Source organism: Cataglyphis hispanica, chromosome 5 (genome assembly GCF_021464435.1).
Source record: "Cataglyphis hispanica isolate Lineage 1 chromosome 5, ULB_Chis1_1.0, whole genome shotgun sequence".
NCBI lineage: Eukaryota > Metazoa > Arthropoda > Insecta > Hymenoptera > Formicidae > Cataglyphis > Cataglyphis hispanica.
Window position 1 is genome coordinate 3,077,617 of NC_065958.1, and position 14,206 is coordinate 3,091,822.

General features: G+C 40.3%; 1 protein-coding gene across 5 annotated transcripts in view; it reads left to right on the forward strand.

The window, feature by feature from the left end:
• LOC126849692 (melatonin receptor type 1B-like) overlaps window positions 1-11,234 on the forward strand; it is a 138,742-nt gene extending 127,508 nt beyond the window's left edge. For all 5 annotated transcript variants that reach the window (XM_050591803.1, XM_050591806.1, XM_050591804.1 and 2 more), the window contains 2 exons: window positions 5,421-5,637; window positions 10,251-11,234. In XM_050591803.1, coding sequence (XP_050447760.1) covers window positions 5,421-5,637; window positions 10,251-10,911 — 878 coding nt within the window. In that variant the 3' untranslated portion in view covers window positions 10,912-11,234. The remainder of the gene's footprint in view (window positions 1-5,420; window positions 5,638-10,250) is intronic.
• Window positions 11,235-14,206: the final 2,972 nt, after the last annotated feature.

The window sequence follows — 14,206 nt, forward strand, 5'->3', positions numbered from 1 at the left end:
TAATTCTTATTGAAACGGCCCGAAACATTTTTACCGCTATTTTATTCCGCATGAATCTCGACAATGGCGCAAATAATACCGACTTTCGTTTGTCCGAAACTATTCACCGAGAAAAACTCGTTTCGTTTTACTCGTTTTGTCAGCTATAAAGTTCTGTTTAATGCGCAGTTTGCTGTGATGTGTCGTCTCTCGTGCCTCGTGATGACAATGTGAAACTTGGGTCATTATTATCGCGGTAACGAGTATTAACCTCCGACTCATTCGTGACTATTCCTCGATTTTATTTTTAGTGATTGTAAATATATCCGAACTCCATGCGATGAATGCAAATGTTCTCGGGAAGATGATGCTCTAAAATCGTTTCCGCATTCAATGCGTATCTCAAAGTAGGGTATAAAATATTGATATCGGCCGTGAATGAAGATACATGAATCTTTATTTATCCTGAAATGTAGAGAGATGATGGGAATGCATGAATGTATTTTCACATTAACAGTCATCTGAATTGTCTCATTGGCTTATTTATTTCTTACGCTCATGCTCGTATAATTTTTATTGGTGAATATTTGAAAAATTACATTGAAAACAATGTAGCGATGAGAGAGAATATAAGTTATAAATTAGAATTGTTTTCTTATCAGAGAGAAATATAATTATATATATAATTATATTTAATTTTTCAATAACGGATTTATTCGCTTTTATTGATATAACGTAATCACGATATATTTAAATTTTTGCCTTAATTTTCTTTTATCTTTTATTATGAGTTTTTATTTTTATATTGTATAATATAATTAATAATAATTTAATAATTCTTTTTTATTGTCAATAATTATATACTAAGATCTCTCTCTCTCTCTCTCTCTCTCTCTTTTATACCATTTTTTATATTGTTTTAAAATAGTTAAGCGCATCTTAAATTAAAAAAAAAGATTTGGATTTTGTATAAAATAGAAAGTTTTTCTCTTATGAAAAATATCTATTACCAGGAATTTTCTTCGAGCCACTATCAATTTACGCGAACGGCCAATAATACATAATACAGAAGCTTGGGTATGGATGGGACATCGTAGGACATCGAATAAGCTTGTAACGAGATTGAAGTTTTAATGTGCCGATCGCGCGCGCAATTTCGAACTTCACGATCGTCCCTTTCCAATAAATACGTCCGAACGTGACGCGACAGCAACTGGCCTGTCTGTAGCCGGAAATCCGGCCCTAGCACTAGAGCGGATCCCTCCTTTTTCCGCGCGTCCCCGTTTCGCCCGGCAGCAGAAACGTCTCCGGTGGGTGTGCGCGCGCGAAACGAGAGGATCGCGCGCGGGAAATGCTTTCGTAGATGTCCGTTCGTGCCTGACGTAAACCCCATTTCCACTGCGGACGTGAAGTGTCGGACGGACTTGGGCTTCGTTTGCGTGAACTCTGCCGGCGCGGCATAGAGAACTCGGTAGAAACAAAAAGCCCCCGTACCGCAACGGGGTCCAGCGCGATGCCCGCTAACTCGAATGGCGCCGTAATGGATTGCGCAGTCGTGGGGTCCCTATAAGGGTGTACACGGATGAGCGAGTCAATTTCGCGGCGCGTAGCCGCACGAGCGGGCCCGGCGTCGCCGTATAACTCTGCTCGCCCCGTATCTAATGCCGCAACGAGAGAGCGCCGTTCTATATCTTCCATCTTCTCTCTTTCTCCTTCCTCCTCCTCTTCTCGTTCTTGTCTCATCTCGTCTCGTCTGTGGGTCTCGTCTCCCCTTGGAAACCCCGATCACGGAGGCGGCCGAACGCGGTGAATCCCCGCTGGTAATGCGAATACTTCGAGTACTCCGCGGTGCGGTTGGCGAATAGTTCGGTTCGGCGCTCGTGAAACGGCGTGGCACAACGAGGAAATAGAGGAACGAGAGCCTGTGTGCCTGTGGGCGGGCTGACTCGGTAAATCGATTAAAACAAATTCTGATCAGCGCGGATTCATTCGGTACGTAGAAGAATACTCCGGGGGAGGGTGGGTTGAAAGGGGATGGGGTGAGGGGGGTGGTTGAGAGCACGTTCCCATGACGATGCTGCGGCACTGCGGCTAGACAGGGGACCCGGATGAGAGATGGAGATATAGAGGAGGATGAGATAGAGAGAATCAATTTCGAGGTGACGCCACGGAGCGCTGATGCGGGATAATTTATTCCACGCATCAACCGCTGAATCGATCGGATCTCGTCACGGCGAAACGTACCGCCGGAAAATGCGATCGGCGCGAAATGCGGGCGGCGCGAATGCGACGACTGCAGGGCGCTTAATTCGCCGATATCTGAAGAGAGAGACCCGCGGCGCGGGTCCCCTCGTCCTCTCCGATCCTCAGCCGACCCTCTCCCGCGATTCTCTCCCACGAGTTTTCGTCTATCTAGCTGCCAGAGAGGCCGCGATATTTCATCCTATTAACCGGCAGACGGAGGCGCTGGCGAAAAACGGGCGCCTTCTCCCTCGCCGAGGCGAGCTGCGGACGGTGCAATTTGTCGCGTAATCATTTTTATCGCAGTGGTGTAATATCCTCGCCACAGGCGCGAACACACGTTTGCGGCCGCCGCGAGTGTTGATGCGATCACGCGTTTTGCGCTTCCGATAAAGCCGACAAGTCCGAGGTAACCCTTGGCAAAAATGTCACTTTAGCTTTGAAGCGAGGCTGGAAATGTAATTTATTTTATCTGGTAGTTGCGTGTTCCCAGATATTCTTAATATTGTGGTATTAGGATTATTAACTTTTTAATATGCAAACGTAAGCTACTATCGAGAGTTTTGTTTTCAATAATAAATAAAAAACAAGAAAAATTTTCAATAAATGATCGATAAGATATCTCTTGATATTAATTTATGACATCGTTATATTGATTAATACAAAAGAAAAATTGAGCAAAAGAATGTATTGCAATAAAGTTTCTCTTGAAAAAATAAACGAGTATAAAAAAAGGATATAATTAAATTATAATTCAAGAAATTTTCTATTCCGTGCAATGTGATGCTATATTTTTATGATTTAATGACAACAATATACTAGCTTGTTTTCACACGTGCTGTAATGTTTGTTTTTGTTCAATAGATTTTAGCTTTGCAAATGAATGCAAATGAATTATTCTATAAAAGTAGTTGCAATTAACCCAGGTTTAATGAGAGTGTCAATACTAAGTACTCTTTAGCGCGCGAGAAAGCGATAAGATGTCGAGGAAAAAAATCAAATTACACGTGTGGGCTGCAACGCTTAATGCGCCGCTTTGTCTGCAATTTATAGGTGCTGATGACTCTTTAAAAGTGCTTTCGCGACATAATTAATTAAACCGCGCGGTTAAAATCGTGACGCTCGGCTGCTCATAACTATATACTTAGGTGTTTTCTAAGTAATTTGAATACCTGATATCTACCGTATCCTTTTACGTCGACGCGAGGCATTATCCCATTGTTCGCGTTGTATCTATTTACATAAGGAAACCATGGTAAATGAAAATTTGCCTTGTAAGGTTGAACAAAGTTCTAGCTTCGCAACGTGGGCCAAAGAGCGGCCAAAATGTGGCTTGCGAGGAAATGTATAATTATAATAATTGCTCCGTGCGCGCGCGCGCGCGCGAATGCATATGCATGTCGCACGCACCTGGCGATTGACTAATGAAAACTTCATTTATTCCTGGCGTAGAGAAATATCGTAGTACGGGTCTCTTTCGAGGGACGGATCGTTAATTTAGAATGCCTTAGCGTTGCGCCCTTGGCGAGAAGCGAAAGAAAAAAAAAGGAAGAAATGAATCTTATTATGCATTTTATTACTCACATAGAGCGTAGTGCGAGCGAGCGTAACGGCGGACGTTCGTTCCCTCGCGCAACCTTATTATAGCGTTATACTCCTCTAAGGACGTGCCGACATACGGATATTATTTCCTTTTTTCTTCGTGTGTCTTCGTTGGATATTGATCTCGGGGAAATCCCCGAGAATCGAGGGGAATATATCGCGTCGCGAGAGGGGCAGCGCGAGGTAATGCGGATATTACGCCCCTTTCTTTCCGCGACTTTCTACTATTTGATATTTCGCTCGAACCGGACTCTACGTATATGAACTTATGAAACGCTATAATCGTTGACTCGTAATAACGCTCGTGACTCTGCGCCGTTGGCCTCCGCCTCGTTTCAGTATAGCTGTCGTCGGTCGAACGTCGCTATACCGCGTCTGAGCAAAGTTTTACGGCCGGCATGACCGTTCGTTTCGCTCGACATCGTCTTGCAATTACTATGGCTTTTACGATTCGGCCGAGAAGAAGCCACGAGCGATATTATGTCCCTGGGCGTGCGTTGATTAAATGCAGGAGATTGAGACCGGCTACGGTCTGCGAAAATGAAGCGCTCCTTTTTAGCTTGCGGCACAAAGCTGCAAAAGAAAAAAGCCAAGATTTTTCAGTCCGCGTAATATAATAGTTTGGCACAAGGGTATCCGATCGAAGACTGGCACTTTTGCCAACGGAAGAGGAAGTCTTTGACGCTCTTGGCAGTACAGTCGAAATTCTCGGCGTCGTGTGCGCGATAGATCGGTATGTATCCAACACGGTTACCCTACGAATTTATATGACTATCTGGAATCCTATTCGATCGATCGGAAACGGCCAAGTTTAACCCAGTGGATTACATTTCAGACGGTAAATTGTAGCTACTGCGACATAAATTTGCGACGGTACGGTTCATAAATGTGTCGAAGAAGCCTCAGAAGACATATGAAACCTCTAATTTACACGTGTTAGCGCAATCTACTGTCCGCTCCACCCACCTTCCATCGCGTGACAATCTCAGCATTAAGGTTTAAGTATACCTTGATATTGTATGGATTTCCCCCAAGCTCTCCTATATGTATACGAATATACGAATAAAATTTGCGATACAAGAATTATTATCAAGTTTTAATCACATGGTATTGTTAAGTTTATTTATGGAATGAATTTAAATTATCATTGATATATAATTTACTTATACTCGCAAGAATTTAGAAAAAATTATTCGAAATAAAATTTGTTTAAAATTTCTCTATTAAATGAACTTTGCTAATGTTTTTGGGAAGATTATAAATGTATATGAGAGAAATAAGGATATATATATATATATATATATATATATATATATATATATATAAAATAATGTATTTAATAAGTTTTTTCCAAACTTATGCCATTTGCACAAAATACACGACTAATGTATTAATTTAGATTTTGTTTCGAACAATTTTGTGATTATTAGCTCGATAAACCAACATAATAAGTAGGTATATCTGCCAAGACCATGCCCACGCTGTGTAATACGGACGCAAAAAATGCGGAACGCGGACTCTCTTCGAGCGTTTCGAGATCGCAAAAACTGTTAGAAGCTAATTACTTTAATGAGTTTGATGCCGATTCTTTTTTCCAGGAAACGCATTCCTCGTAAACGTGGCGCTGGCGGATCTGGTGGTAACCGGACTGGTAATACCGGTCTCGGTGATTGTAATCCTGGCGGGCCACGAAGAGTCCCTGGCTACCTGCCGATTCGAGTGGACCCTCGAGGTCCTTTGCTTTTTGGTGACCGTACTGACGCTGGCCGCAATCGCCTTCGAAAATTACGCACGTCTGTGTCTGCCCGCCGAAAGGTATGTGTGAGAATGGAGAGAGATACGCGTAAAACGGATGTTTCCGCAATTTAACGCGTCGACTGCCACGTGACATCACACAGTCGTGTTTCATTTTCCCGTCTATTTTATCCCGCGGGCCCTTTTGTGGTTTTGTGATATTCGCGAGCGTGATATATATCAGGCGAAATCGAGAAGTTCTCGGAGAGAACAGCTTAACTGCAGTTAAATCTTTTCTATCTCTTTGTATTTTTGATTGTTTGTGTTCTCGGTTACATTTTCTCTCTACCAAAGTTTCTCTTCTCTTGAAAATTTCCTTCAAATTTATAGAAACATGAAATATATATGTTTTAACATTAATTTATCAATATTTTGAATAAAGATGAAAAAAGAGAAACGTCAGAAAACGTTAGAATTTTATAGCTTTAAATCCTTCTACATATTTTATAATTTTTTTCATATATATGTAACTCTTGATATTAAATCTATCTTTTTTTTTCACATGTAAACTGTAATTTATATGTGCAACAAATAATTGAATTTTATACAAAATGGAAACTTTGCAAAATAATATTTTTCAACTTAAACTGTTTTTTTCTCCCAAATGACTTCTCAATCATACATATAAATATAGAGAAATGAAAATAAAGATTGTTTATAACATTTATAAATTCATAAATAATATCTTAATTACAATATTAATAACTTAATACAATAAATTAAATTAATAATTGCTTACATCTAATCTGGCATAGTTACCATCTAAAAATATAAATTTATATCATGCTCTTGTTTCGTAATATATTTTTTGATTAAAACACAGTCGATGCGTTGAATATAATACTGAGTTTAATGATATCATGATTTTATAGCGTTGTGGGGGAAATGCGGTGTATCGCTTTCATAATGCGATGGTTACCCAATATTTCATATATTTATGGCTTTTCCGACAATACGATTACAGTGTGTTGTAGTGCGAAAATGCAATTCTAAAGTAATGACACACATTGTGTCTCTGGCTCGGTACTATTTATATGCAAAACTCCAACTTTCTATGCAAATTCATTTGCTGCGACATTTCCATTTGCGCATAGACGCAGTTCCGGATTAAAATGTTTCCTAGTTAGCTTCCATGGTGCAGCTTGAATACGTAATAATGTAATTTGTTGTTCGATCAACTAAACATATTAATTCATATTATTCGATAATTTATATTATTTAACAGATGCAATGACGTGTTCTCTTCTCACGAGACACTTGGCTAAAACGAATGCGCATCTGCATTTCGCACGTGATCGATTATATACTCGACAAATCCGATGTTGCAAAAACGATTCGTCGGGAAGCGAAAGATTGATCAGCTTATTGCGAAAATAGTAGGGAATGATGCTGACCTTTCGTTTGACTCTTGAAATGGCGCGAATCCAGCTCTGGACATGAACAGTAACCCGGTGCCCGATCAATATTACAACTGTAACTGCCATCCTTCGGCAAGACGAGTCCTCTATTACCGTTACCGCGTCGTCTCATCCAGAATACTTTCTTGTGTGTTTTTTTTATTCTTCATCGAGACATCGTGGATCCGCTCGCGCCCATGTGTCGACGAACGACAAACGAAAGAGACGGCGAAATGCGTTGTCAGCGACAGAAACAGAGGGAGGGAGGGAGGAGGAGGGGTGTCCCCTATTCCACCATCGAATTAAGTGCCGGGCGCTTCGTCGATCGAAAAGATATAGCACACGGTGACCGGTGGCGCGATCAATAGCCGCTACATTCCTGCGATTGTCGGCGCTTTTTCCTACCGCTCGTCTCATCGCGCTCGATTCCTTTTTCTCCCGCGTTGGAGGGGAGGAGAAAGGGCCCTTCAAAGCGTCGCCTTTAAACCCCACGCGCTTTGTTTACGAGGTGGCGTTTGTCGGTTACTAATTGAACGGTCCGTTTCCGGAACGACGCGACACATACACACGAGCAGGCTTGTGTTCTTGCCCACGGCTGTCAGTCGCTCTGGGGGACGGATGGCCGAACTGATGTACTGCGGTGTAATCGTTAACAAAGTTTGTTATTTGTCCCCGTAGGGTGGCATGAAAAATGGATCGAACCCCGGGGTGTCTCGATTTGTTGGGCCGACGTAAAAACTAACAAACTCTCGCTCGCGCAAAGGCCGGGCAAAAAGGGTTCCTCTTTCGTTTGGTAGACAACGGGGGAATGGGTTTTTTAACGCGAATTTTATCGGCTGGCTGCGGCTTTCGATAACTGAATAAAGAAGTTTATAGTGTGTGACGCCGATTAATCAAACCGAGTTGTTTGATATATAATCGGAAATATTACTTGTAATAACTCGTTTTCTTTTACTGCTGTGTATATCTGTAAAAATTTTTATCGTTACTCGATAAACTGATAATATAAATGAACTTTTTTTATTGTTTATAAATGACTGTTTATATCTTTAATTTGAATGAATATATTATAAAATTCAAGTTAAATGAGGGATCTATTCAAATCTTTTAAAGGGCGAGAATAGAAACTGTAGAAAAGATAGGAACAATTTTATCCCGCATGCGATATCAGATCCAATATGTGAAGATGGAGTTAAATCCATTTACGGTGAGCACGCAAACAAGCTACGAACTTCATCAAACTGCTGTGACTACCGACTAACAATTTGCCTTAATAAACACTTGCATTATCCTGCAGCAGGAGATTGTCTCCATTTCCATGTAAATAATTCACTTCGATCAAAGGCGAGGCTATCTGCTTCTTGCAGGCGGGTCTTCATTTGGCTCGGTCGTCGTAACGTATATACCAAAACCTGTGTGCTTGTAAAGCTCTTTGGTCCCCGGTGGCCTTACCACCGTTCGCGACAATAGTGGCCCGAAAATTACGCCCGCTTGTGTTAACTGTTTGCCAGCCGAAAGATAAAGCGAGTGGTACCGGCGATTCCAGCAATCGATACCACGTTCCTGCAATTCCTCCACACATGTACACATTCTTGTTCCGCCTCGGGGATGTTTGTCCTATGATATTTCCACCAGCGATCCTCTTTCTTTTTCTTTTTCTTTTTTCTCTAACGACAAATTTATATAACAAACTAGAAAGATACACGTAATAGCTTCCTTTTGTTTCGGATCGCGTTTTTTTTTGCAACCACCAAACACGTATAGTAATTTTTAAGAAAATATGCTACTGATTTCTTTTTTTATATATGTATGCATATTTGACTTTGATGTATTTGCCGAGCAAGTGTTTCTAAGGCAACACCCTAAATACGATAGGTAATATAGGCAAGTCGGGTCAACGTTCGAATCGAAGGTCGAAATTCCGGCGAGGACAATAAAGGCATGAAAATTATGTGACCGCGCCTGTTTACTCGCAAAAAGGTGAAGCGCTCTGAGCTAGAGAAATCGATAATTCGTACTTCGTGTACATCGTGTTACTCGACTTATTTATTATGCCTCGCCTTCATACTTTCTCGGATCAGTGAACATATAAATATTTCGGTCTAATGTGTGCCCGCATACACATTATAGGTAAATAACGTTATTAAAATTGGGGAGAGGAAGCTATAATTTTTTTTTTATAATGCGCACATGTCTGCGCGTATCATCTTACTCGTGGCACGAAAATATCTCGCGATAGTTAACGGTGGATGAATACGAGTAATGTAAACATATAGTGAATGGGATAGAAATCAAATTACTGTTATCAGTTTAAGCCATCGCGTATAATGGCGTATGGCGGCTACTGCTTGGAACTTTGAGTTTGATGTTGAAGTGCTTCCCGGGTTCTCTATCAGCGTCACGATCGAGTTCGTAATTTCGCATTCCGAGCGACGTTCTCTTTAGCTTGAATTGCCGGAATCCGTAACCGATAGCAGACGATCCCGGGGGAGACGATGACAACGGCAACGACGACTACGGCGACGGCGACGAGGACGAAAACGACTGCTGCTTTTCATACGCACGCGGAAAGTTTTGCGACAATACGGCGTTACGGGAAGTATTTTAACGGGTCGCGTCAGAAGAATCACGGCAAGCACGTGGACTCGGGGAAGTTTCCTCGCATTGTAAACGAGAAATCGTCTGCTAGCGCCGCTAACTCCGTAACTACCGACTCGTTTTTCAAGCCCCTCGTTAATCCACAGACTAGTACGACCAACTCCGTAATTGCAGTCGCAGTGTATTACCGGCGGAAATATTTTCTTTAATTGAATACGTCGTATAAGAAAGCTGGGACTTAAACAAGCTCGTGATGCAATTAAAGGGAGAATACTCATCCACGAGACAATGTATTATTTTCTATTATTTTCGCAAGATTTATTCCTAGATGTACCAATTGTAATGATAATTGAGTTGTGTGATGATGATGCTTCGACAGTTTACGCAATCTTATTGTTATCAAAATATTTCTTATCTTGATTATATAATAATTGAATAAACCTCTTTTTATATCATTTTATTTATTTGTAAAAACAATAAAATTATGATAATATTTATTATAATATTATGAATATTTGAATAGACAAGATATTGATAGCCGTTGTTAAGACATTTTTGTTTTAATCATTAGCATTAGAAATTATATAAACATACATACCTACATCTTCTCTACAGCAATATAATCTTTTAATCTTCTAGATACGCCAATGTAACGGCATGCCATATAACAGCTGTAATTGTTTTCTTCTGGCTGATCGCCGTGATTGCGGTGGTCTTACAATCAACCTTCGACGTGGGTCCTGACTTTTGTCTCCGCAAGCTTAGCGGCATCGCGATGGAGCAAGCGGTGGGTGCGAGCCTGCTGGTCGGGATGCCTGCTCTGATAACGATTTTCTTCTACACGAAGCTGGTGTTGCGCGTGCGACGTGTCACGCGGACGTACAAACCGCCGGCCGCCTTCTCCTGGGACTACGAGCTCACCAAGACGAACATGTGCAGCTGCTTGATGTTCGCCGTGTTTTGGCTGCCGTTCGGTGTGGCGGTCTGCGTGAATTCCTTCAGGCCGGTCAGAGCCCGTATACTCTACAATCTGGCCTGGTTCGCTCTGTCCAAGTCCTGCTTCAATAATCTGCTCTATTGCGTAGTGGACCGCCACTTTCGCAGCGCTTACGTCAAGCTCTTCCACTACTGCTGTTGCAAGACTACGGTGAGTTTTTCAAGGAGGCCACGCGGCGGCGAGGGTGGTAGAAATTCTAGCGATGTACGTCTTAGAGTGCACATTATTCACTCGTACGCGAGTCCGTCGTCCTGTCGACCGGCCGTGGCCAGACCGAACGGACGTGACGTCTACGAGCTCTAGACGCAATACAACGCGCGTGCAGGACGCACAAAACAGGACGATAAAGATATCCTCATTCAGCCATCCGGACCGGCTTTTCTGTGCGATGAGAGTCCATTCTTGCGAGATGAGGCAATCATTGTGTCAACGCACAAACAATGTTGCACCCGAACTGTCTCCGATATAACTTTACAGAGAGAATTAATTGGTCTCTCGATTCTTACGGTTCGTTCTTTGATAACAGTTCTTTGAATTATTTTTGCGTCGAATGAAGCTCTTCCTGTTTTTACAAGGATATCAAGCACAAGTTTCTTTTGAGACAGAGGTAATTAATTTTGGCACAATTGGAGATGTTGACGTTATTATATATATATATATTATTTTCCGATTATATGTATCTGTAGATTTTTATGGATGTATTATTTTTTAATAACGCAACACGTCCAAAAGCATTATTATTTTTCATTAATTCTAATTTTATCGAAAATAAGCTCTAAGCATCGGCACTAAAAATGACATAATGATTATCGTAAATGTTTAGCATTTATCGGTATCGATTCCAGAAGAATTTAAAGATTATTGGGGCTTAGGAATAAAAAACAACTGAAATAAAAAAATGCCCAATATTTTTGACGCTGATACGAATAGTTGCCGTCCACTGGAAGAATGTTCCCTTAACGTTAACCACGGATTTGTACTGTAATCCTCTTAAAGCTTGATGTCACATACATATATTTTCGATTTAGAACAAAACTTGTTCTCTGACCATTTAGAATCAAGATTCTAATCACGAAGATATAGAAAACGTTTTGTACATTGATAATACACACACGGCATTTTTATTTTAAGTGAAATTTTTAAGCGCGGATACTCTATTGTAATTTTTTTTTTTTTTGGCATTATCAAACGTCGCATTCTTTTTACTTATTTCTTATTTATCGCAAAACGTCGTCCATTCTCGGTAGAGAGGAGTAAAGCCTGTTTCGCGAGATTCTATCTCGCAACAAGGGAGAGGGAAAGGGAGAACGAGTGTCTCACCCACGACAGCATTTTATTTGGCTGCAAAACGAGACGCGAAATGCGGACGAGAGGGAAAATAAGGTTTTCCCAATCTCGATTAAATTTCTTGACGGAGCTTTACTGGCATCCCAGAAGAGAGGATACCGGCCGCGAAGTTATACGCGTACGTTGGTGGGGAGTAATTTAAGCTGGTGGCGCTGTATGAGTTCTCTATGTGTGAGATTTAAGCTCAACGAACACACACTCTAGTAACGTCGCGAACACCACATTACGAATTACGGCGGCTCCGCCACAGTAAGTCGGCCGGTAGATGAAAATGCCGTAACGTTTAAGGAGGTACTTGGCCGCGCTCATCATTCCCCGAAAGTTAATAACATTCCAGTAAAGAGTCAGGTGTGGATCAGATAAGGGCGATTCGATGATAAAGATGGCAATAATATAAGTTAAAACTTTTAGTACTTTGCTTGTCTATCGGTTTCGACGTTCGGCAGTTTAGTGAGATTTAAAAAAAAAAGAAAGATAAAAAAAGAGAGTTTTCTTCAGCCATTTATTATGTAAATCGAACGATAAGTTGCGGGAAAAATTTGACGATCAAATGAGAATCAAGGCTCAAACCAAGTACCGTAATATGTTGCTTCATTGGTGAAAGTAAAGAGACAAAATGACTGAATGTTCTCTTATAAGGGAATGAAAGCAGTCTTAATAAACATTATTATATATGCCATAAGATTAATATAAAATCGCATAATCCTTAAAACTCATCACTTGACAAATATCCTCGCTCGTCTTGTATTCAGATTGTCTCACGGTTTGTTTTAAGATAGAAAAGTTCGTAACGCTGCCATCAATTTACTTAATTTTAAACTTACATATCGCACAAGATTTGATAATTAATTATGTATTTTTCCCTTGAACATATCTTCTTGTCAATAATTGCCCGTCAAGGTATATCCTAAAAAAACAGTACACGTTATTGTTTCTAATAATTTCGACGCAGAGATAATTAACGAGAAGCATCTGCGCGAATCCGGATTTAATCAAAAGTCTACGAGAGCTTATATATACATATTGACGCAGAGAACGCGAACGATTTACGACGAAAGATACGGGATTAACGCAAAAACACTCTTCGAGTGTGTGACTCGATCGTCCCTGAAGCTTTCGCGTATTTCGTGTAATCGATCGGTGAATATTGTCGTACCAATTATTTTGGAAAACGACGCCATTCTTCAGCCCAGTTGGGTAATTCGTTACGTACCGCGCGGCGACGTGCTCGCTTTGCTGTGTCGCGTTTCCTCGGCACAGACACTGTATTTCAGGGATTGCGATTTATTTACCGGAGTTTTATTGAAGGACACTCGCACCGCTCGCGAGTTGACACTGGTATTCGCTTCACGAGAATGCGCTTTCTCCGTCCATATACGCACGTGCGGCTGCGATCGCGAATATCAGAGAGATTCGCGTTCAATCATACCTGCATCCCGGAAAATACTTCTTTCGGTAATAATTTGTTTGTCGAATGATGTGCCTAAATCTTCGTCAAATTTTTTTTTATAATAGTTTTTTTCCAATGTGTTCGCATATTCGCAATTTTACGGTTTATAACAGAAAGAGAGCACATGATTATCATAAATAATAAAAAAAATTTTATTGATAATTTATATTAAATTACGAATAGAAAATTAATTTATCCTTGCTATTAAAATAACACATAATTGATTTTAACGATAAATAAAATTTTTAAAAGGACCAATAACTTTATCTGTGTGTTTTTTATAAAACTGAATAAATGTGTAAATTACGATAGCGTTACCCTTTACGTTACGAGGAAGAAAATTATCTTTAATTTCCCTAAAATACCCTAAAATAATGCATTACGTAATTTTTTATTTATATCCAGCTACATAAAAAGTTATCAATAATATTTATCAAATTTTATCGTGTTGGAAAAGTTCATTGTATCTTGAGAATTATCTTGTTTCTAAATTACATTGTGTCTTTTGTATACATATATTTTATATATCGTATTTCACGATCGCAGCTTTAATTATTGCTAATCATATATCTAAGCACATATCTTTGTCATGCTTTACATTTAAAAATTTATTCTGTTTGTGCATATGCATATCTTAATAATTAACAATAAGATGTGACGCGCGAACTTGTATGAAACGGAGTGTTAAAACGTATATCGCTTTTAACTTATATCTCCATATTGTTTACTTGATATTCAAACTAATACGCCAGCCATGCATAAGCGTATACAAATAATATGTATATCCTAATCTAGAATCTT